Source organism: Lagopus leucura, unplaced genomic scaffold (genome assembly GCF_019238085.1).
Source record: "Lagopus leucura isolate 7727_CA_CO unplaced genomic scaffold, USGS_WTPT01 Super-Scaffold_100157, whole genome shotgun sequence".
Lineage (NCBI taxonomy): Eukaryota > Metazoa > Chordata > Aves > Galliformes > Phasianidae > Lagopus > Lagopus leucura.
Window position 1 is genome coordinate 24,028,989 of NW_024962334.1, and position 25,163 is coordinate 24,054,151.

Genomic DNA, 25,163 nt, shown 5'->3' on the forward strand with positions numbered 1-25,163 from the left:
TCTCTCTCTCTCTCTCTCTCTCTCTCTCTCTCTCTCTCTCTCTCTCTTTATATATATATATATAAAGAAAGAAAGGAAGGAAAGGAAGGGAAGGAAGGAAGGAAAGGAAGGGAAGGAAGGAAGGAGGGAAGGAGGGAAGATGTGAAATATAAAAATGCAGTGATTCCCCATAAGCTATGGTCTGTGATTTTTCATTCCTGTGGTCAGTTTTAGTACTAAAAAGTTGCTGTGTTCTTCTTTTATTATCTCATGTTCTCATACTGCACAATCAACTAGCATCCCTAAAAGAGAGCATGAATGTACAGACTCTGTGAGTTGCCTCAGTCTAAAAATCTAATAAACATCCAGAATTACTGAATATGTTGAATACATGGAGACTACAGTCTGACAAAGTCACTTTGTTCCATTATAATAAGATGCGGAATCTGAGCATCAAATTGTATTGTTTTCACTGCATTTTTTTTAATAGAAAAGTCTTTGGGACAAGGAAAGATGATAATGTTAATGTTATGTTAAACATCTTGTCTGATTAGCTGAGGAGGAAATTCTATCAGAGCTCTCCCAGACAAATATAGCAACATGAAAGATATCTATGGTTTCACCTGATCTCCAAACAGGTCATTAATAGTAATGAAACTTCAAAGACTCTCAAGTTAATTCAATAAACCTGTAGCTTTAGCCATCAGGACTTTTTAAAGAAAAGTAATCTTTCAATTTAGCTACATAAAATATTAGTATTGTTTTGAAAAATCTATAGGAATATTCCATCTTAATAACTGTGATTTCAGTTCCTTCATCTATTCCTGACTTGATTGGCATCATGTCTGTTATAATGGCAAGCTGCTAGTATAATTAGATTAAAATGAAGAGAGAAATGTGTACAAAATGTGAAAGAATATTGCCTTGATGAAGGAATGAAAATGGTAATCCATACTCAGAGCCTATCTGATGGGCCGGCAGAAATAAAATCATCTGAAATATTTATCTTTAATAGTATTTTTTAGAATTATTTACTGGTAGGAAAACTTGTAAGAAGCCATTTAATAATGGAACTCAGAAATTATATTTCATTATATTAGGATTTGTGTGCACCTTAAAATAAGTTTGAATAAATTAATGAATGTATGGTTTCTTAGCCTTGCCTTTAGTCCATAAAGATGTGGAGTGTGAGCACAAAGGACTCTGTGAAGTCCGCCTTTGTACTTAAGTCCAGACAGAAAGCAAGAATAAAAGTACTGTTAATCATATTTGTGATCTCCTAGAGCTAGTTGAAGGAAAAACTGAGATTTCTTTTTCTGTAGATCTGTTGAGGTCCATTCTAACCCAAGCCATTCATTCACTGATGTTATAAAGAATTTGCAGCTGTTCTTACAGATTATCAGTTGGTAAAGTAACCTCTATCCATGTCATTGAATGTAATAATATTTTTTTTATATTATGGGAAATTAAATTTTTATCTGTTTCTTTTGAGCAAAGATAAACTGAGTTGTAGGTGTGGTAGCTTGTGTTAGTACAGTGATAGACAGTTCCAACACAATTAAGCCCCAAATGAAATTCTAGAGTAGAAGCTAGAAAAAAAGAGTTAGGTCTTATACTGAAATGCTGCACTTTCCCCCCACAACAACGTGCATACTTTGTGTTTCAAGACCTGCGTTGTTCATTGTGCCTCTAACACTTTTATCATGAATCTGGGCATTATTTTTTGTGTTCACAGGTACACTGCACATTAATTAGCTTTGTTTACCTAAGCATATTTTTTCTTAATTTCACAACAGTAGTTTTTGTAATTGACAAAGCAATTTGCTGCATGTGTGCTTTCTGCACCCCAGACAAATACTCTACATGTAATGCACCTTTCTTTCCAGTTCAGATTGTTAAGAAAAGAATTAGTTGTGACTAATTGCCAATTAATTTGCAGTGGTTTTAGGGAGGAGGGAGAAAAAAACAATTGCACCTACTAATTAAAATTTGAAATATTCTGAAGTGTCATCTTTAGGTGTCTGTGGAATACATAATTTCCATTTTCGTTCTGCCCTGGATCTGTAACAACCCGAAGCTTGACAGCTCTATTAATTTAAAACCTCAGTGATACCTATTAGTACAAAACATGAAAAAAATGCCATTAATCATTTATTTTAATTTTGCAGCTCTGTCATTTTCTCAGTATGTTTAAAAATTATGATGACACCGTAATGTTTTCCAATCTACCTGTGTGAAGGGGAAACGGATCATACTACTTAGGAGAGAGACTAGAGTATATTATTAGAGTTTAATTAATGCCAAACTGATTAGATTTGATTGCACTCTGCACAATAATATTGTTAAGAAATTTGTTTAAAAGATGTGTTGCATAATGCTATATTTAAAACAACTGATCTAGACCTGAGAGATTTGACCAAAATGTCACATAATGCAAGTCTCAGGTTAATTTTTATACCACTGCCTACATTCAGTCACCCAGTACAGCTCTTGATCATCTACAAGAAGATAAAAGTGTTTGCCACTCCTGTGATACAGAAGTGTTGCATCCATCAATTTCCTGTAAAGGGGATGGCAAAGGAGCATCCAAACTGGAAAATCCTTTATACACTCAAACCTGTCAACAGCAAAATCTTGCTCATAACATGGAAAAAAAATGACTATAAACTAGCAAATCCAATCTTTTTTTTTTTTTCCCCCAGCTAGGCTTTAGCATTTTTCTTGAAGAGTTTACTAAGGTTTTTGTTTACTTATTTGTTTTAAGATACTTTGAGGGTTTTTACCATCTCTTTATCCATAAAATACAGAGTTAATTTTTCAATATTAATTGAACTATTAAAAGCACAGCTGATTGTCTCCATTCTCAGTTTTATATTTTTAATTAGCATTGCAGCTTGTAATTGTATTTCTGTGCTAATAGTAAGTATTTAGGCATTCTGTGAAGTCAGAAGCATAGAGAGAGCTAGCACACACTGTCAAAATATTAGCATATATGCAAAACTGATTGACCTTAAAGAGATAATAGCTTTTACACTAAAAATGTTGATATTTGCAGCTTTTTATTGAGTGGATATGCTGTGTTAATGTGGCTTCGAGGCATATTTTGGAACTCTGACCTACCCCAAAACAAATTTCAAATTAAGCATTTATAAATATAATTATGAATTTGTAAATATTCTTCCTGCTCCTTTATAAAAAAAATCCAAGTAGAATGCAATACCTACTTCTTTCTCAAGAATTTTACTTTTTAATGAATCTTTTGTCCCTTCCCACAAATACATTGTTAGACACACTTTCTAGTGATAGAAAGGTGACTTCAAAATTACAATAGCAATATTTTTATGCTAAGCGTATTTACCAGATAGAGTAGTCCTTTAAGTTTCTATGATCATGAATTCAAAGGCTATAATCTTGGCTTTGGTTAGTGAATGAGACTTTTTCCAGTGACTTCAACAGATTGAGTTGTAAATATATGTTGTGTATATGTCTATAATATTGTATATGAGGCTTTCAATTAAAAAAAAAAAAAAAAAAAAGGGAGAGATCAAGATATATTAGCAATTCATGTGTCTATTTAATTTCTTCCTAAATGAAATCATGTTATTTACTATTTTTTTTTGTACTTTTAAATTTCTTCCAAATTTGTCAAATAGAAGTATTCTATTGCATTTTTCCTCTAGTAGCATTTCATTCACTTCTCTAGTTTATGTTTGAATTATCATCCATGCTTTCAGTCAACTTGGATAAACGATCTCTAAAATGATTTTCAAGTATTCCTGACTATTTGGCATGAGTATGTTTATCTGGATATCATCAGCTGCTAAAAATGTTAGGTTATGGTTTGAACTTTTTGTGTGTTTATTTCTGGTTTTGTGTGCATGTTGTGCAAGGAAATCACAGGTTCACCATAGAAGAATGAAAAACAACAAACTATCGCATCTTATTCAGAGCTTTTTAAAGTTTTAAAAATTGTGCTTCTCATAATAAAGACACGATGTTACTTGCAGGAGAGAATAAATCCATATGATGAAAGTTAGTCGCTAGACATTAGATGAACACAGAATTTATACATAGTCACAAGTAGTGAGTTTGTTGAATATTAAGTAAATCAAATCTTGGTTGCTTGTAATTTAAGATTTTTTTTCCTCTTTTTATTTATTTATTTATTTTTAATGTTTGTTTGTTAAGGGGTTTTGTGTGGTTGCTTTTGTCTCCATTTCAGTCTTGTTTAGAGCACTCTATGTGTTCAGCCCCACTTTACCTGCTACGCTATTTCTCTTTCTGAGACCCATCTTGAAGTATGTACGTTCACTTGTCAACCACACTCACAACACCCTCTGCTACTATTGCCAGTATGCAAATAGGAGCAGCAACAAGAGTCTAGGACAGAAAGACATTGCCTGAAAGTCGTGAGAAAGACAAAGTATCTTTTGGGCAATGTTGTGCAATTGTACAGTGTCTATTATAAAAAGAGTGATCTTTTGTGACCCAAAGGTAAAATATATATTTAAATATATATATATATATATTTTTTTTTTCAGGATAAGAAGTTATCAATGGTTATTATTGTTAACCAGTGCATTGTTAATTACACTACTGTGCATAAGTAAAATATATACTTTGTTAACATTTTTTTTTTCATTATTATTTTCAGAATGTAGAGTATATTATGTCATTGGATTGTGGCCAATTTACAAGAGTTGAAAATATGTCTCAGAAAAATGTATATAGGACTCCATCCTCATATGCATGAGTGGTTCATCTTGTTTGTGCAATTTGGCTGATCTCAGCTGATAAGATACAACATACTGAAGAGGTCATGTTGTCTGAAACAGATGGCTCAAGCCAAAAAAGAGCATGACAAATGATAAATATTTTCTCAATATGTAATTGCATTCACTCTCAGCAGCATTGAACAGCCCCAGTCCAACATGCAATCTGTATGAGGTCTCAGGATGACCTCACCTCTTCATACTAAAGCCTTCTTTTGAGCTTTGCTCTTTTATTTATTTTAAGATGAAATTATTATGATTTACTTCTGAAAGAAATTCTGAAGACATTTCTGTTGCCTCATCATGGCCAAATCCTGTAATCTGCTTGAACCCTCATAACTCTCAAAGAATTCACTCACCGCATGTGCAGATTATTTCAGGTGTTGGTCCTCAGGATCAGGCTGATGTCATCATTATTCCTGAAACACAAAATATGTTTCATGAAGCATATGAAAGTTACAGAAATACTTGAGGCAATTTTTCAGGACTAGATCATCAGCTGGTTTAACGTGACATCAATGGAAAAATGCCAACTTACCCTGAGATTTGGCTTCCAAACTGGTGCCTGAAGAATTTTATGTGAGAAAATATGTTGATGCCAGTCTTTGAAAGCAGGAGTTATTTTCTGTGTGAAATTAATGTAGGTTGAAAAAAAAAAAAAAACCTACTAAATTTGATACTAATGAAGAATCTTGACGAGAAGAGGTCACATATGAAGTTCAAGACTAGTGTACAAAGGTAGCATAAAAAAAAAAAAAAGAATATTTGGAAAATAGCCTAAAGGCTCTGAGTTAAATAAACTCTCTTATTCTGTTGGGATTTTTTGGTTTCCTTATATTGTAATGTAAATTTCCACCCCAAGAAATGTCCTGATCTATACTTTAATGAGTCTGTCCACGTGGCATACATTTTTTGTTTCATTACTATTAGTGAATGACAAGAGAAGGATATTCATTTTAACTTGAAAATGTCAGGTACGCACTTTAAGAGATATATTTTTCCAGTTTTTTAATGAGGTGGTGTTTCTTTTGGAAAGAAATACCCATCTCTGATGTAGGTACTATGCAGATGACAACTGATATTTAATAAGTGATGGTTCTTGTATTAGTCGTAGTTCACTAAAGAAAATGTCTCGGATTGCTTTTGAAAAACTCTTAGCATCACTAGCCCAAAGGCAAGATGTGACCTTTTTATTACATAATGAGAATCATTTATTATCTTACAATGTATCTTAAAGTCACAGACAAAATGCCACTTTGATAATTGCTTTCAATTAGCTTTGAGCATAGCATACATTCATAAAATGTCTTCTCTAATTTAGACTTGAATTAGAGAAAATTGCAGACATAATCTACTTTAAGGTTGTCTCATATAAGGTGATTCGTAGTTTTATATCAAAGAAATCAAAAATGGGTGGCTTTAGAGCAGTCTTGAAAAGTGTTTTAAATAGGATTTTCAATATTTGAGTCTATTCTACTAATAATTAATGAACAAATTAGAATCCTAGTTCATCCTTTTTTACCCTTTTTATGTGTTAATTTTTTGCTTTCATTCATAGTGCTTATTTTGAAATTAAATATTGTCCTGTGTTAGAAAACAGATACAGCTTGATTAGAAATGTAAACAGAGCATACAATGATACAGCCTCTATCTTAGTGATAGGCAACAGTTTGGTCTTTCATCATGTGTGTCCAACTTCTAAATTCTCATCTTCTATATATTCTATATTTTACATGTAAGTAAAATATTCAGCACCATGCAGAATGTCCCACAGTCAGGAAGTAAGATCAGATATCAGCCTGCATTTTTTGTATACTATTTGTAACATTGATTGCATGTATAATTGAAAGTATTTGTGGTAACAATGATTATACATACATTGGCTTACTGAATATGTAGCATCATTCAAAAAAAAAACAAAGGTCTTTTTCTTGCCTTGATTGATTAAGTGAAGGTTTAGAAATTGTATGTAAAGATGATTCAGACATTTCAGATACTTGTACATAGGAATTTAACTAGCTCAAGGGATAACTATGATTTTCTTCTTTCTTCCCTCAGATAAAAATTACCCACAAGAACCAAGCCCCTATGTTGATGGGTCCTCCTCCAAAAACTGGTCTTTTCTCTTCTATCATCAAAAGAACAAGGCACCACAGCAAGGAATAAGTGTGTGTAGTTTAGTTTTTAGAAAATCAATTAGCTTTGTTGGGCTTTGGAATATTTATGCTGGAAATCTTTCAAAAATTTTAGAATATCTTCTACTTGCAAATTCATGGATTTTCATTTAATAGTTTCTGTAACTGAGCTAATGTAAAACTATGCTATTAGAAAAAAAGTTATTGTCACAGGTTTGTAGGCATTTTGCATGAAGAAAGCAGATGTTTACATAAGATGATACAGCATTTTTTTTGTTGTTGTTGTTGCATGAAGTACCATTTATTAATCTATGAGATAATTCTGCCATGGAATATAGGAAGAGAATGCCATGGGTAATTTGATTTTCTCTCCTTTGCATTTCTATTTTTTTGTGTGTGCTTTTTTCTATTATAATGATCATTTGCAATAAGTTCAGTAGCGTCTCTTGAATCAAACATCTCCACATCAATAACCAATGAGACCTGGTTCAGAGTAAAGTTTATTACTGGTCTCATTAACTTTTTCTTATATTTTATCATTTGTTTCTACCCTGAGAATATTTTTATTCAGCTAAGTATTCAAATCTTAAATCTTATTCTGATAACTCCTATGTATGTAACTGTACCTGCTGAAAACTTAAAATTCATTGTATGCAATATTCAAATGATTATGATTGTTCTTGTGTAGGTTTTTGCAAGACTTGAAGTTTGAGTAAAAATTATCTGGTTAAAGAGATCATTCAAATATTGAAGATAATAGTATTTGCAAAAGTAGCTATCAGTGTCATTTGTTGAAACACTAGAATCATTTTCATGAGCAATACATCTCTGGAGCATAGCAAACTTTAAATCATTCTGCATTATTGACCAATAGTATTGCGTGTATGCACACAAATAACCAAAGCTCATGCTTAATAAAGTGCATTTCCCACCAAAGATTTAGTGAAGGATACTTAGGAGAAATAGATTAATTCATAACTAATCAAGATCACTGGAGTAGACTCACCTCTGAAAATTTAGAGTTCTTTTGATTATGTCGGCAATGTCCTGACAAATGTTGGGATGGGAAAAAAAAAAAAAACAAAAACATTAAATTGCAAAGAAATAATTTTCATCTATTTCATAAGCTGATAAACGCATATTCTAAATATTGAAACATACATAGTTTAAACATTGGAAAATTAAATATATGTCTAATTTTATTTTAATTATTATTTATATATCTATGCTATCCATAGTTTACTTGTCCTATGAATTAATATATTAAGGAAAGGATAAACTGGTATCCATTTCCCTTTCGTAGTCTGTTGCCTGGAATAAAAACATCTCTTGTAATAAATTTGGGGGAAAAAATTTTCCAGATTTTTACTTAGCCCTCTGAGAGACTTCCTAACAGCTTAGAAATCATAATACAGGGATTTGTCTGAGGTTTGCACAACACTGTCTAATGTTGAAGGGAAGTCCAAGAATGGCAACTTTTTTTAGTCTTGCATATCAACAGGCTCAATCAAAACTTCTGTGCAGTCTTAACATTGTTCTTTGCTCAGAGTGAGCTGCTTCTCATCTCTGCATGTCTTAAGTTCTCAGAAATTTCATCAAAAAAAGACAAAAAAAGTAAAACTTTGCGTGAAATGCATGATTTGCCATTTTTATCTAGATTTTTAAATGTTAATGTTTATTAAATCTATTTTTCTATTGATTCATTTCTCCATCAAAAAATATTATTTGATTGTTCTGTAGTGCACGATACTGTGCATGTACTTAAAGTTGATATAATTTCTTCCTCAGTAAGAATTCAACAGAACCCTAATTTATATAATAGATGCCGAAATAAAAGTCAGTATATAGTTGGTAACACTTATGATTTTGAAATATACAATCAGTGTTCTGTAAACATTAGGAGGTAAATACTGATTAATGTTATGTTCAGCATTAGGTAGAAAAATAGGGGGTTAATTACTTTCTAAAATTAAGATCTTCTAGTTCCCCATTCTTGGGTCCAGTGATGGGTCCAATTAGTTACCATACTAGCGAACTCCTTTTTTTCCAGTGCATTGCAAGCTTACAAACACAAAAGTATTCAATGCACATGTTGACTGCAAATATATGTGATTATAGAAGTAACGATATCTGCAAAGAGAAGGAACTTGCTGACATAATATTACATAAAGTGCACATTGGTTTTATGAAATTATAGGTGTTATATAGAGGTTATAGGTGATATTTTCAGATAATTTGACATAGGATTTTCTACCAATGCTCTTAACTTTTTGTGGCAAAGATGTGTTTAATGATAATATATAATGTTCTCTGTGATTATCTCATGAACATTGTAACTTTGAAAACAAATAAAAAGATACATAAGCTATTCTTTAATAATGTATGCAATTTTAAAAGTGCCAGTCTGAATAGCAAATTGTTCACAACATGCTTTTTCATATAAAGAGGAATAGATGGTTAATCATGTAATCACAATTACATACAGTTCTGATTAGTTGTATAAAAGGTAAATCCAGATGCATTTGTCAGTTTGTATCAATTCTGATGGTAGCAAAGTATAATGGAGCAGCTATTATACTACACATTGATACATGATATCAGTGACATCCTGTCTGTCTGTAAATTGTGTTTCTTTATTTGTTTACAGTGGCCTCTAATAATATAAAACCATGATCAAGCTGAATGTGTTGATGAAAAGCTTAGAGCACATAAAACATTCTATGGAAGGAAATGTTTGGTGTAATGAAAGAGAATTTCTTTTTTTTTTTTTTTTCTCTTGCACTTCAATGTGTGCAGAACTAGCATTGTGAAGTTACATTTTTGTATAGGAAGTGAAGCTATGAATATATGTATGTATAGATGAACTGTTCTTATATTGACTGGATATTAAGAGTAGTACCTGTAAACCTTCCACAGTTTACAGTGAGGTATTCCTTAAGGTCTCATTAATGACATTTACAACGTGAATGGAAATTATAACAATGTAGAAATTATGTCTGGCACTGAATTGGCAAAATTTTCATCTCCCTAGTAGGATGTGGCAAGTGGCCAGTGTGCTGAGGAAAGCATCACTTTCAATTCAGTTCCTATTGAAGTCAGAATTCGGTGCAGAGACTAATACAGTGTTACTGCTTCCAGTACTTGCAAGGTATTTATATGTATGCTGTCACAATTATTTAAAGCTGGGGGTTAGATGTCATGTTTTGTGATTATTGGAGTATGTATGCATACACTAGATCAGGTAACATGCTAATACACTTAGGACTTTGATGATCTAAGAAACATTTAATATTAGTTTCTGAAACAAGTAGATGACCTATAACATAGTCTCATTCTTATCAACTCTGTTTTATTACATGTAAGTCATACCAATGATTACCTAATATTTAAAATTATCTATTGCAAATAAAGTCGACAAGTCATCATGTTTGAAAATATCAGTGAAAGAAGTAATTACAGTCAGAGTACCTGTGTTTGATGTTATAAGAAACTAAGAGAAAAACATCCTTTTTTGAGTGTGGTTGATTTCTTTTGCTGTTTCTGTTGGTTTTATTTTGTTGGTTTGGTTTTTTTTTTGTTGTTTTTTTTTTTTGTTTTGTTTTGTTTTTTGTAGTTGATGTTTTTCTTTTATTGCTGAGACTATGGATGTTCAGACATTTCCAACAAGCTTGTCTATTCACAATTTAACATACTAGCAATAATTCTGTATGTTACTTCAATCCCAACTTGTTACTGGGACTTATAACTTTGGCAAAGATCGTAGGAAGGAAGACTTCCTGGGAAGCAGCCACGTTAAAGGAGTGTATCCATCACCTGTCTGGAGAAGACTAAAGGAAATGGCTGCAAATCTGGAAAAAAAAAAAAAATAAAAAAAAATCCAGAATAATTACCTCTAGACAAGAAATTCAGGGAAGAACAGAGATGAACTCTGCTAAGCAATGAAAAAAAAAACAAATGTTAAAAGTGATATGCAAAAAAATGTACAAAACACACCACAAAAATTGTGTGGGGCCAGAGAGGCCAGGTAAAGTTATTTGAGACTAATGAGAATTGATGTGCCAACAAAATTAATTACATTAATCTGGAGTCTTGTTCTACTTAGAATGAGGGATGTGGATGGTGTTGTTGTTTTTTGTTTATTTTTTTTTTCTTTTGTGGGGAGTGTCATAGGAGTTAGATCTAAGTGGAACCTCATTCAGCATTTCCAGTGAAGGGAGAAAGATTTGTGAATGAAAGAAAGATATATAATATCTTATATATAATTGTATGGGAACTGCTGAGTCATGGCCTGAACCACTGATTGATCACCTGAGGCAAGGACTAAGTCAGACATGGGAGCACAGGTGAAGGCAATTCACCTGTGTGACTGGAAGGGGTGGAGCCTGGCTGTACCTCTCTTAGACCTCATTTAAGGGCTGATTGCCATAGAGGAGAGATCTCTTTCTGGAGATTCCTGGTATTTTCTACTGTGAGCCTAAGACATGGGTGAGCATTTCATTTTTGATTGTCTTCCATCATGATAATCTTTCTAACTGCAAACCTGTAAAATACCATCCTAACCACACCACTCTTCTAACTGTGCTTTTGTTAACCGTACATATAATTAAACAGGTAAAGAATCTTCTAGGCTGGGTGCTTTCATAATTTGGAAAAAAAAAAAAAAAAAAAAAAATTGGCCTTGCTTTTAAGTAAGTTGTGCAAAACTGCTAAGCAGTTAGCAGGGAAGTTAATAAATGAATTTAGAAAGCTGAGGTGGTTACAAGAAGAACTGCTCCGTGTTTTATGCAAGAATGGTAAAGAATATGCCAGCCTCTTGTCAGATATTTGCTACTTGTTTCTAGCTCTACGAGGTCTGAAAGCATTTTGTTTTCATTGCATATAAGGAAGGAAACTTCTTGTGGTTCTGTTGAGGTGAGTAAAAGCCTTGCAGTACCCCTGGCTGGAAAATAAATCAACATGCCAGATCTGGAAGTTAAATCTCCATTAAAGAGATATAAACTAATAGGTGAACATTCATGGCACATGAGGATCTGAGGACGAGCTGTGCAGGAATGCTCATTTGATGGTGCAAGCTCTGTCCAGGTTTGTTGAAGTTATTTGTTTTCTGTCAAACCTGGTCTTCTTCTATGGAGGGCCTGCTGGGTTATGTACCCTAGTTAGCAATCAATTGCTGGATATTATGTTAATTTTTAAATAAGCACATTTGATCTCTCCTGTGAAGTTGTTCTGTGGCCAATGAGCCTTTTGGAAGAATACAATATTTGGGGCAGGAAAATTTAAACAACTTGTTGTCAGATAGCTTTTTACTTGGATGCAGCAAAAGTATTGTCAAGTTCACAGTGGTTTCATGGAGCCTCATGGAGCCCTGTGCAGGAATAGGGTTGTTTAATTACTGTGCCCGCTGCAGCATCACTGAGCCATTTCCAGATTTTTTTCTTTGTAAAACTAGTTTCTGCTTTTCAGCAAGTCCTGCACCTCTTGTAGTGCCTGTTCCAGTTGGGGCTGAGAGGACAGGAGAAGAGTAGTCATGTTAATGTAGTAATGAGTATCTTGGTAGGCACCGTTGCCTTTGCAGGCATAGAGTGAAATTGAAGTGTGGCTTCAGTATCTTTCAGGAGAAAAAGAGCAAAGAAAAAAATGAAGTAGAAAATCTCAGTACCATCACTTCTTTCAGAAAATAATAATGCATTATAATGTATCTTGCATAGTAGTAAAGTTTTGTTTAAGTTAGTTAAGTAGTAATTACTGTATTTGTGTGTGTGTGTGTGGTAGGGGTATGGACAGACCTTTCCCATTATCGGTTTATCTTAATTTAACAAGAATAGCTGAAGAAGGTAAACTTCTATATTGACCATCAGCTCCATTTTGTCAAACTGCCCTACAGTTTGAAGTTATAAATAGATATGTTGTAAGCATGGAGAATTTCAGCTTGGTGGTATTTCAGAGACTGCTTCCTTTCTTTCTGATTCATGATTCAAAGAGAGTACATGAGAAGCACCTCAGGGCGCTCTTTAAATATGACTAATGCGAAGAGTAAGTGATAATCACCAGGCATTCTTATTTATAGAAAAGTGGTAGCTATACTGATGATGAAGCAGGAGTTTCATAGTGAACACTAGGAATTGTCAGGTCTGAGTGGGAAACAAAGATTTGGAGGGGTTTTTTTTTATTGTCAAGAGTTAATAATGGCTAAAAATAAATACTTAGCTGCTGGCTGACCTACTTGAAGTAAATGTGATTTGTTTATTTATTTAACTGAGGTTCATACATTCTGTGAAGCAACATATCAATTTGCTCTAATCGGTAGCTTTTCTGGACAGGGAAGTGAATGCTGCTTACTGTCTGGGTGAAATATTTATGGTCTTTTTTTCTTTTTTTGCTTGTCAACAAGAAAATACAAGTTGTCAATCTGCAGGCTTGTCAGTCTATTTACATTAACTGAGGAAAAAAATCACATCTGTGGACAGATAAGAGGTGATTTGTATGTTTCTTAGTGAGACTATCAGATTTTGCAAAATGAGGATTACTGCTGTCCTTTCTGCCCAGCTGTTGGGTTGTCTGTTGCAAAAGGCATAGGTGTTATCCCATAAAATTATAATAACAAAGGGAGAATGTGGATTTTTTTCATGTGTATTTATGAATAAGTGAATTCCAATCCTTTTCTCCTGCTCTAGAATTACAAAGAATACAATTTTAATTTAGAGATGAGTGTTCGTTGTCTATGGTGTACGTGTAAGTAATCAAGTGAAGGAAGATCTGTTTTATTTGACCTGAGCTTTACTTCAATATGTTTAAATTCAGTCCATCAGGCACATTAATGAAAGAAATGCCACCAACTTTTTAGTTCTAGGTAGTTTGGGAGGACTTGTGGGTAAAAATGAGCTATACTAAGTTTTACCCCAGAGCAGTATATACACATGGATTAAGGAATTTTCACCTCTTTTACACCAATCAACAATGATTTTTTTTTTTATCATTCTTTTTAATCAATCTGTTAATGGTTCAACTGTTGATATGTGCAAGCAGTTTACATGAGGCTTGTAATGGACAGCTATCCATTCTGTAAAGTCAAGCCTTGCACTGACAAGAGAATTGAGAGCTTCATATTTTTTCACTAGGTCTGGTCAACAATATTCTTATCGTCTGTTTCACAATGATACACAGAACTGTACAGAGGCACACATCTTACTCAACTGCTGTAATTTTCCCCTATTTTCATTTCAGAGAAAAATCAGGCTTGCCATTTTAAATATAAACATGTTTTTACTCTTGAATGTCAAATGGAAGTGTAAGGTTTTACTTCATATTGGCATTTTATTAATGCAGCTATTAACTAATATTGTAATATAAGTGGCATATTTTGTTTCAATCTCAACGTAATTTTAATTCCTGTAAGAGAATGTGAAAATGTTTAGCGTTTGTTCAAGCTCCTGAAATGAAAGTTTAGACTTCACACTGCTGTAATTGTCACCAGACTAAAATGCTACAAGTGAAATTCTAGTCTTTAAGTTACATCTCTGCATTTTTATTATTTAAGTACATGAGTTATCTTTGAGGAGATTTGTTTTATTCATAGTTCCTCCTGTTTCAGGTGAATTTATCTATATAGGTCTATCTTCTCCCTGAAAGAAAATGGGTAATGAGATAAGTTAAAAGTCAAGATTTTTCTTAATAATTCTCTCAACTGACTGTTTATAAATAAAATGGAGTGGGCAGACAGTTAAAGAAGGAAAACCTCATTACTATAGGATTATAATTTAAGTATTATAAAGTGAAAAACAGATAAATATTGTTGGACTGCAAAATAAGTCATTGACAAGACATATTTGGAGCAATACTTCCTTTTAAGGTACCAAATACACTGTAAGTGAATGGACAGAGTTGTTGGATCATAATGGTAAAGGCACATGTGTATTACTATAATTCATGAAATCCTGCAGTCCTCAGTGTGTCATTTAAACTTTAGGATGAATTGTTGGCTAATACTGTGTGATAACTAATCTATGAAAGCTTTTGACTTCACAGTTACTTAAAACATGTAGGCTGTCTACAGTTCTGCTGCCTCTCTTCTGGTCGCTGCACCTTTATCACAAAAAAATGCTAGGATATCTAACCCAGTAGATATAGTGTTAAAATACTTGGTGCAACAAAACCAATGGTTTTATTTTTATTGTCTTGGGATATGAGGTAAGTGGATTCACATGAAGTTAATGGGGCATTAAGAAAATGTCATGTTCCTTCAGTACAAGATAAGGTTCTCTTCTTCTGATGGGAATCCTGTCACTTTGTCAGATATATCAGTTTTCTCTGCCAAAGAGTTAATACTGTATGTGAGATGATATATAGTTTTTCCTTGGTTTGCCTGCTGAATCTTGGGCAAAAAAATAAATCTTAAGGCAGATGCCAATTACTCCCTGTTGGTCTGTGCGTAGAAATGTGTACTATCATGAGAGCTAGTCAAGCATTCAAATATGACCAGAACAGTTGTTTTCTCAACTGAGAGCAAGGCAGAATACTGGGGATCAGATGCACTGAAGCAGAAGGAAAAAATAGAAAAGGGGAGCAGGGGGTGGGTGGAGAAGAACTGTTAGAAAATCAGAAATGCGTTAAATGTTATGGGTTTCTTGAGTGACATCTATCTAAAAATAAAAGAGTATGAACAGGTAATAAATACTTAACCAAACTTGCCACAGGTTACTCTTCCTCTGCAAGTCATTTGTGCTACTATATAATCTCAAATGCAGTGAAAAGGTATAAATATGAAGCAGTTCCCAATTATTTTTGCTGTGTATTTCCTTTACAAAACACAGCAAAATGGCATGCTGTGTAAAAGCAGATTTGAACAAGTGCAACAAAATAGCATTATAAGAAACCTCAAACAACTTTTGATCCAAAACCACAGGGCAAGGGGGTCTTGAAGAAATAAGATGTAATGTATTTTATGTCTCAGGGGGACTTTTAACTAATTAGCTAAACCTTAGCTTTAATGGTTTATAAAGAAATTTGGACAATCATGTGAAACAGACCTCATCAGAGCATGCAGAGACAGTTTTGTAAGAATGAAGATTGTTTTGCCAGATCTGGTTCCCCTTCTGTACACAATCTCCTCAAAGTATGAGAGCTGCTCCAAAAGTAATCCCTCCTACTTTATTATATTGGCTCACAACATCAGAGCCAGATGTTGGTGGTATAGCAGGTGAGACTGGGCCTTCCCACCAATATTCCTTTTAGTATTGTTGTCATGTGGTAGATGACAGCAAAGGAATGGTCTGACAAAACAAAATGGTGTCTGACTTGGAATCCTGTAGGAAGTAAATATGTGGAATTGAATTTCTCCTTGCAGGAAAAAATACTGCTTCTATTCTTCAATACTTGCTGAGCATTTATGGAGAAAAAAAGTGGATGTGATCTTAGTAAGGCTGTGGCTAGTGCATTTTCAGTAGTGGTGGCAGTGATGTGAAAGACAAGCAATGTTCAGGATGGCCATGCACAACTGTCATGCTGTGCAGGAGTGTCTAGTCAGCTCATTTATGTGAATTGCCTATGTTGAAAGGGTGTTTTGTAGCCAAGAACTTGCTCTATCAAATACTGTTACTGTATTCTGTGTATCTGTTGTGGTCTTCATGGAAATAAATAGGAAGCATTATTTTCCAAGCAACCTGTGTAGATGTTCCTCAATGAGAAGCGACTTTTCTGTAAGATACATAAACACAGCAGCAGTCACTATTTGTTTAATTCATTTTTTCTCAGTTAACAGGTATCAAATTTTGTATCTTTGCCCTAAGTGGTCCCCACACAGTGCTGCAAAACTATGTCTATGTTTACAGCATAACACAACCCACTCCTAATTATTTTTTTTCCTAAAGTAGCTAGCTGCTGCAGTTGGATTTCTTGTCTTTTATGCCTAGAACAGCAGTGACACATAGTGAGTCAAGACTTTACCATGCTTAAATCTTTCATGCTTGGTGCTATTAAAAAAAAAAACACATTGTTTTTTTAAAAAAGCAAGTATGTGTACAAACCTTGATTACAAAGTGATACATCAGAGGTATGCAAACTGTGTACGAAGTAGTCACTCTCTTGCATTTACATACAGCTTTCTGTTTTCAGTATCTTTTAATGTCTGTACACTTTTGACCACTGTTTCGTCATACTTGATGGTTATTGTGCATCTTCAAGCTCAAGCTACCCCAAGATACAAAGCCGATCTCACAGCTCATTCATTTCAGTGTTATTTGATTGTCAATTAATAGCTTAAAGCAGCAGAGATAAACATAAGAACAACACAGTTCTGGAGCAGAAAATGCCACAAAATATAATCTGAGAAGGACCAGCAGTAACTTTCCATAAGACCAAAGAAATACTTCCTAAATATTGTTAACTTTCTTTAGATACTAAGGAATAGAATTACTGAGGCTTCGAAAAATGTTGCATGTGGCATTATGACTTTAAATTATTTCATTGAGCAGTAAAGGAGAAGTGAAAGCAATTTTTTAAAGTAACCATTTTTATTGTGACATTGCCTTACTGAATGCTGAGAGGTATGTGGTTCTTAACCTTATTTGTTTAGCTTCATTCAGTTGCTCCCATGCATGTCACTATGCTGACCTGACAGTATTTGACTGCTGCTCATCCCTACTGAATCTTTACCTTTGGTCATAAAATAATTGATTGTCTGCATTCTTCTCAACCTTTCGAATTTTTGGTATTCCATCAGTTTATTTTCCTTCTGCTAGATTGTTTCCTTTGCTTTGTTCACACACTTTAATTAAAGTGTTTGTTATTTTGTATTTCCATCAGTCTTTGTATTTTCTTGTCTATTCAGATCCATTTAGAGTTTACCTCTACAAGATTCCTGGGTCATCAGTTTGCAGTCTCTTCCTCTCTCAGATACTGTACCCTAATATCCTTCTCCATTACCCATTAAATTAGGCTCAGTTAGATGGCCTTAGTGGCTTATACCTCCTTAGTAAAAAGTATTTTTGTATCTGTACCTAAAATCATTCTAGGTTTAGAGCTCTCGTTCTATACAATCTGTTCAATACAAAGGAAAGTACCTATTTGTGTGATGTAAATCCTAATGGAGCCCTGATGATTATCTTGTAATGTAGATTTAAAAGTTTAAAGAAAAAGACTTTTAGACTTTACCATCTTTGAATAAAATTATTCTGGAAATATCTAAAAAGTCACTGTTTTCTTCTTTCAAATCCTTCCTCCAAATATCTGCAAAAAGATCTATTTATGTATTACCAGAGAAATCAGAAACTGCTTTCTTTCCACATATTTACATTTAACTGTTGTCTCACCTGTTGTTAACTTACAAGATTTATTAGGTGAGTGGGGTGGGCTGGGGGGAAGAGTTGCACAGGGCCTTCTCTGTGTTCTGTGACATTGTAACGTCTGACAAGTGTTTCTGGTTCATAACTACATTTAAATATTACAGTAGCATACATCCAAGTAATTTTCATTGCCAGATGCATTTATAGCCCACTGACTATACTGTAGGTCCCTTTTATACATGATCTGCTGAGAACATGAACCCAGCTAGAGGATTTATTCTCTCAAATTTTTGGCTTTCTGTTTTGCATCTCTTTCATCTATTTCACGTTCTGCTGGCAAAAGACAAAAACCATAACATGTAAAAAGATTGTACTTTTTGTCCCGTAAGGGCCCCGTAAATGTTTGTAACTGCAGAATTAAGATAAATAAATAAAAGTCCCAAACCTTGTAAACTTTCTGGTTTTTTATAGAGATGCTGAATAGACTAAAGTCAGATTCTTCCTCCCTCTCCTGTATGTTATATGGAAACTGGCTATGTGAAAGTAAATTAACATTTAATTTTTGCCAGAGGTGATATCTAAATAGAGGCAAAAATATTATACGCTTGATTTTTCACTTGAGCAATGATATAAGCTATTTTACCCCATTAATGACATGGACATACAGGTCTGTAACATAAATGCCAAATACAAGCACATGAAGTCACAAGACAGATCCATGGCTTACAGTGCCTTCCTATAGCCTACAGAATGACAGCAGTGCTAACTTCTGGGATGAAGTATATACACCTTCCTTTTCGTATGCTGTATTCACTGTGGTGGCATCATTTTCATTCCTTTAGTGAGAAGATGTTCTTTGTTAAGGCTCATTCCATAACTTTGATGGAAGAAGTCTGCAGGAGTAAAGAAGTATATATATTAAAACTAGATAACAAGAGGTTCAGAGTTTGTCATAACTTTTCCAGTAAGCTACCTTGGTATTACGGCCCCAACCTGTTATTTCCCATTAGTGCTCACCCAGACAAGAGAAAAAGTGATATTACTTGGAGTCAGGGGAAATTAATGTGTTACTTGCAACAGCACTGAAGTGCAATGCATTCTATAAAAGGTAGCTTTAATTAAAACCTTTATTTCTTTAGTATATATTAAACAAAAAGTCTACTTAAAAAGTACCCATTGTAGGAGGTAGCCTAACTTCAGCTGAACAGCTCTCTTTTTGAGAAGTAAGGCTTATTCAACACTTGTGTCAGAAATGTTTTAGTAAAGTTAAAGTGCTTTTACTTTTTTTTTCTTTCAATGACATAGAAATCCTAAGTTTAAGATTATTTTACTTTGACTCTTATAGATTAAACCTCACAAATCCTTACTGAGAAATCACTTCACTCAAAGTTCCTATTGGGCCATGTTGTGATCTTGCCCCTACTGCATTAGTAGTATTCAGTTTATTCCAAAGAGGAACTTCTTGTTGATGTACGTGGCATACATTATTTAAGGTTTTACTTGAGGAAGGCTACAGAAATATCACTGCATATTTTGAAATTTGTTATCTTATACTTTTATAGTAATGTTTAGGTGTCTCACTTTAATGAACAAAACAAAAAGTTCTTGCCTGCAAAATCCACAGCACAATTGGCTGATTTCACCAATTAAACCCCTCCTTCACCATTGGCAGGAGTTGGGATCTAACCTGAGATTTGTGGATGTACTAGTTTGCTCACTCCCTGCAAGCATTTGTTCATTTATTGCCATGCAGATAATACATCACATTTCACAGCACAGCAAGTTTAATCAGGAGATGTCATCATTAATTTGTACTGATATGCACTGATGGACAGGGTTTTCCAGGAGCATGAATAGATGTTTATCAAACAATCATCAATTCTGAAGAAGAAATGGTGCTATCCCCTTGTTGTTTTACAGCATCTGCTTTATCATCTGCTCACAGGAGCATTTTTTTTTTTTTTTTCTCTCCTTCTCTGGGTTTCCCTTTGTAGTTGTCACAGCTTCATTTATTTCTGCTGTTTTCTAATTCCTTTAGGATAAATGTCTTAACAGTGTACTTGATTTATTGAACCATGTTGTGGGACTGAAATAGTTAACAATGGCAAGATGAGACTAAATACTACAATCTGTATTTGATTTCTGGTGCTTTCCTGTTATTTACAAAGTGTTTCTTTGTGTATTATAAATAATTTACAATTCAAAGTGCTGGAAAGCCAAAGTCAAATTTATTTCATTTGCTAATGTTTCCACAGCGTAAAGCAAAGCATGAAAACTCTTGTAGCTCTATAGCTTAATAAAATGCCTGTTAGGTAAGCACAAAAAAATAGGAGAAAAAGAAAGGATTCTTATAATAGTAGGTTAAGTAGCATTGTTAGTTGTGCAGTCCTGCAGTCCCTGCTAAGGCAAAATTCTGAATTTAAGGACGCCAAGGTTAAATCTTTAACATGCAAAATTTGTTATCTTTCGAGTTCATTGCATCATTGCTTTGTGGAGTTGTGAAGAGGGAATAACTCTGAAAGATAATCTTGGAGAATAATTACAACTTTAATGAAATAGTAACCACAAATACAGGAAAAAAGGCCACGGAAATCAAAATTTTGTAACTGATATAACAGTAACTATGCATTATGCATATGCAGCTATGCTCATCCACTTTAAGCTCCTTGTGTTCCTGTTAGCTTCACTGGTTAGTCTATACTAGTCTAAAGGATCTGATAGAAGCAGTGAATAGTTGAACACTTTCAGTACTTTACAAAATAAGCACTAAAATGCATTTCTTTGTTTTTGAAGGAAAATGCTCCAAATCTTACTGCTATATAGCGAGGCAGAGAGGCAGGAAGAAAAAGAAAGAAGCTGTTAATCTTGGGGCAAGGGGAAAAGGGGAGCCTAAAAGATTTAGCCTAATATGTGCATAGGAATTATCCCATGTCAAGATAAGTGACCTTATCAGAAGACTTGCCAAAAGAGGTCAAGCTCCACTTCCAGCTTTTTGGTAAAAAGATGGATACCAGTTCTGTCCCATGCATGCACACCAAATTAATCACTTTAATGGATAGTAAAGTTCAGCTGAAATAAGATGTGAAATATATCTGTGTCTGATATATAATTTTTAAACTTATGTGTAACTTTTGTATTACAGTGTCAAATATTGACATAATCAAATACCTGCAGAATTTTTGCGGATAGATAAAGTGTAGTTAAAGATCTCTCTATATTAAGTTTATTCTAACAAAATAATCTTAGCACTGACACTGGGTAATCAGTCAGATGTATTTATTATCCATCAGTTATACACTGTCTTCTCATGCTGAATAATCACTTTTTACTTTACCCACAAAAGCTGATGTAAAGAATCAGTATGTTCATTGTTAAAATCAGTCTGCAACATTTAATGTAGCCTAACAGCTTCATGCAGCAGCATCAAGGAGGAAGGGGAAAAGAATCAATGCCCAGAAGGAATTTTAGGAAATAGATCATCAGATTGACATTTTGGCACTGGGGATAGCTCTCTAGCTGAGGTGAATAGGAGTAGTTGCCTCCGAGTCAGCAGTTATTTATTACCAGCTGAAAGACTAGCTCCAAAGCAGTGGTGCCCCGGCCCCGTGAGAGGACGTGTGCTACTCTTGGTGAATACAAATGGGATGAACCTTTTAAACAGACCAGAGTGGAGGGTTAGTGTGTGTGTGCCATTTGGCACACGGTCTGTTTTCTGAAGACTGAAAATTTGCAAATTTGGAGAAAGAATTAAACGAGAGTAGTAAGGAGGTTGGGGGTAGATAGGGACCAGATTATTTATTTTTTGTTTAAAAAAAAAAAAAAAAAAAAAACTTTACGAACAAGGTTGACTGGTAAGTCAACCCTTTAATCAATTGGGATAGAGCTAAAGGCACTTGCATGGTGAGAGATGGCCTCAAACCATTTCTACCTGGAAGGACCTCTACACTCATCCTCTGACTTCTAGCAGAAGTCTCTTAAGCAAGGCCAGATATACTGGTGGATGGTACCTTGCTCTTTCCAAGATGCATTTTAAATATAGTTTGGAGCAAGCCTAGAGTGTGTTCTTGGGAAGAAATTAGTAAATGAAGTGCTGTTATTTTAGGGAATAAAAGCCTCAGAGTGAATTGATGGGTCTCATGGGAGTATTCTAATGGGCACCAGAGGAGTGAGGAGGTTGTTCATATGCACCAAGATAAGCAAATCTTTGTACCAGGCCCCAGCCTCACCTCACAGACCCTCCTCTCCCTTGCCACCAGATGTGTCAACTAAGAGGTGTCTGAAGGGAGCAAAGAAACCACTACATTTATGCTGCAGCAGCTCAGCTGCTGATAAAATACCCTGGTAAATATAATAATGTTCTTAAATAGTTTATTTAATAGGAAAATTCAAAGTTTTCTAAAGTGTATTTGATACCATTGTCCTTTTAATGTTTTAGCTTAATAAAAGGAGTCCCAGTATGTGAAGTGGGGAGGTACTGCTTCTGAGAAACTTAGTTTCTTCAGGTTTGTGAGTACTTGTTTGTCAACGTTTTGCAAGGAATTTGCAGATTACCGAGCCTGGTTCTTTTTCTAGCTGACAGTATTCACCAAAAGAATAGTATTTATAGAAGCATAAGTATGGAGAGATATAGAAGTGTATTTCTGAACTGAAAACTTCTATAAATGAAGCAGTTGTAGATGTAACACCTAATTAAGAGGTGCAGTTTCAGTGAATAGAACTATGTGACTCATCTTTAAATCCATTTTTTCCTTCCTTTAAAATAATCTTTACTGTTCTGATTTTGCCTTCATAAATAAGAATGAAAATCTTTCATCTTAATAATAATAAAGTGAGAAAAAAAAAAAAGGAAAAAAAAAAAAGAGGGGAAAAAAAATGCTAAAGCTCCTTGAGCTACTTATCCATATTTTGAATTAAAGTTAGAAGTGCAGGGAACTTTAATGATATTATTATACTCCCCCCATCCCCCAACTCTCATCTCTTCTAACATTCAAATCCGCTATTTCTTCTAGATTGGGTTTGGCAGTCCCACACAATATGAAGGCGTGTGAGAGAGAGAATCAGTCTGCTAGCGTACTATATTGGACCCAATTTCTTACTCATCTCATGGCACTACAACTTCTTTATCTGCAGGCATGCCAACTGATAGAGCAAATGACAGATGAAGCAGTCACTTGCAACAGTTTGACTACATAATCTGGGATACTTTTTCCCCATTATTAAATGCCCTTTGTACTTGGGGGGGGGGGGGGAAGAAAAGGAGGGAAGGGGGAACGGGGAACCTTGTATAAACAGTCACATTTCCAAAGGCACCCAAGTGAGTTGGCATCCAAATCTCAAATTCCTTTATGCCATCGTGAGGGAGTTCCAAATATCTTTTTCTTCTCCTAGATGCACAGAAATTACTAGGGTGAAAGCTATCAGTAATTGAATTGTTAAAATGATGTTCTCAGTTTTTGACAGTATTTTGTCTAGTTTCACCATGAGAATTAGACTGCAGTGTGAGAAATACATACTATGTTTGAACAGGAAATGGGACTGTAGTTCAATCTTTTCTTGTCTTGAATTCTTTTGTACGTATTTGGTAGATTTCACCATTAACATTTTTAAGATTTTTGATCTTCTAAAAAAAATTGCTTACTGTGAAGCTTTCGTGTCTTTCATTTTCATTTTTATTACTAATGTAGATCATTTTAATGGAGTTTTAGTGAAATATTCAGGCATCTAAGAGTCACAAAATACTGTGATTCTTGAAGACCCGCAAAGGTCCATATCTGAATTTAGATTGGACTTCAACCAGTTGTGTTTAAAATATTTTTAAGAATGGGGATGGTGCTATGCCTCTAATTTGTATGATTGCCTTCATTAGGGAGATTTCTTCCTAGTATCTAATTGTAAATTCCCTACCTGCAAACTATGTACCTTGCTTCTTCCTTGCTCCATGGGCTCTCCTTTCAACCAAGCTGGCTTTCTATGCTTGACCTTTCACGCATTGCTATGAATGATTTTTGTACTTTGAGTTGACTGCTATTGTCAACTAATTCTTTTGGGCCATTTGTCTTTCATGGTCACCTCTCGAGATTTTTGACTATCAGATTCTTGAACGCAGTCTTCAGGAGAGTAGCCTTCGGTTTGATCACTTTTCTACTACTTGACTTCCTCTTGCCTCTCAGAATCTTAAAATCTACTGTTTGATTGACAGTTTTACCAAAGTTACCCTTAACTCCCACAGTTCTCCATTCTTTCTTACATATAAATAGCAGCTATCTCAAGTAGGCTTACTGTCCATGCATCTCCACAGCATGCAAAAAATTGTCCTTGATGTACTACATAAATTGTCTTGTTTCCCTATATTCAAACATGTTCCCTTTCCAACAGATATCACTGTGATTCAAATTCCACTTAAGAAATTGGGCCTGCAGTTATGAGGTTTCTTCAAGGTATTTCAAAAAAAACTTTATCCATTTCCACTTCTTGATCAAATGGTATGTCATCCATCTATTTCAGTTCACCAGCCGTGAAATCATTTTCTTTCATGTCCCCTCAAAGCATAATCTGTGACAATGTTACACCAGTTTTGAGTGTGCGTATAATCAATGACAATATGACATTATAGGAAACAGAATATGGCATTGCAGTGAGAGTTTTGCACCAGGTTAGGCTATTATCTCTAGTCTCCAAATTATACTAGGCAAATAAAACTTTTGTGGTTTGTAAGGTATGACTATTACGTCTTGAAAAATAATGTCCTGTCTTATGAAAATATAAATTATGTAGATATTCTTCTGATCTATTGGAATTCTTTCTTTATTCTCACAGTGCAATAAAATCGAAATACATCAGTTGGGTTTCAAAACTCAACAGCAGACCAAAATGTCATTTGTGTCTTGAAGAAACTAACATATTTTCATGCAGAAGTTCACAGGAGAATAACTGAATTTTGAAGAAACCAACAAATGGCAGCTTCAAAAATCTGTGTTAATATTCTTCTTATCCATTCT

At 34.3% G+C, this 25,163-nt stretch overlaps 1 protein-coding gene and 1 long non-coding RNA gene across 3 annotated transcripts in view; both read left to right on the plus strand.

Moving 5' to 3' along the window:
* Positions 1-9,209, plus strand: part of DGKB (diacylglycerol kinase beta) — a 324,210-nt gene extending 315,001 nt beyond the window's left edge. For both annotated transcript variants that reach the window (XM_042889110.1, XM_042889111.1), the window contains exon 25: positions 6,810-9,209. In XM_042889110.1, coding sequence (XP_042745044.1) covers positions 6,810-6,917 — 108 coding nt within the window. In that variant the 3' untranslated portion in view covers positions 6,918-9,209. The remainder of the gene's footprint in view (positions 1-6,809) is intronic.
* A 2,145-nt stretch (positions 9,210-11,354) lies between these two features.
* LOC122189523 lies at positions 11,355-23,249 on the plus strand. Its single transcript, XR_006181844.1, has 3 exons — positions 11,355-11,371; positions 22,601-22,667; positions 23,175-23,249. It is a non-coding gene; the product is annotated as an uncharacterized LOC122189523 (long non-coding RNA).
* Positions 23,250-25,163: the final 1,914 nt, after the last annotated feature.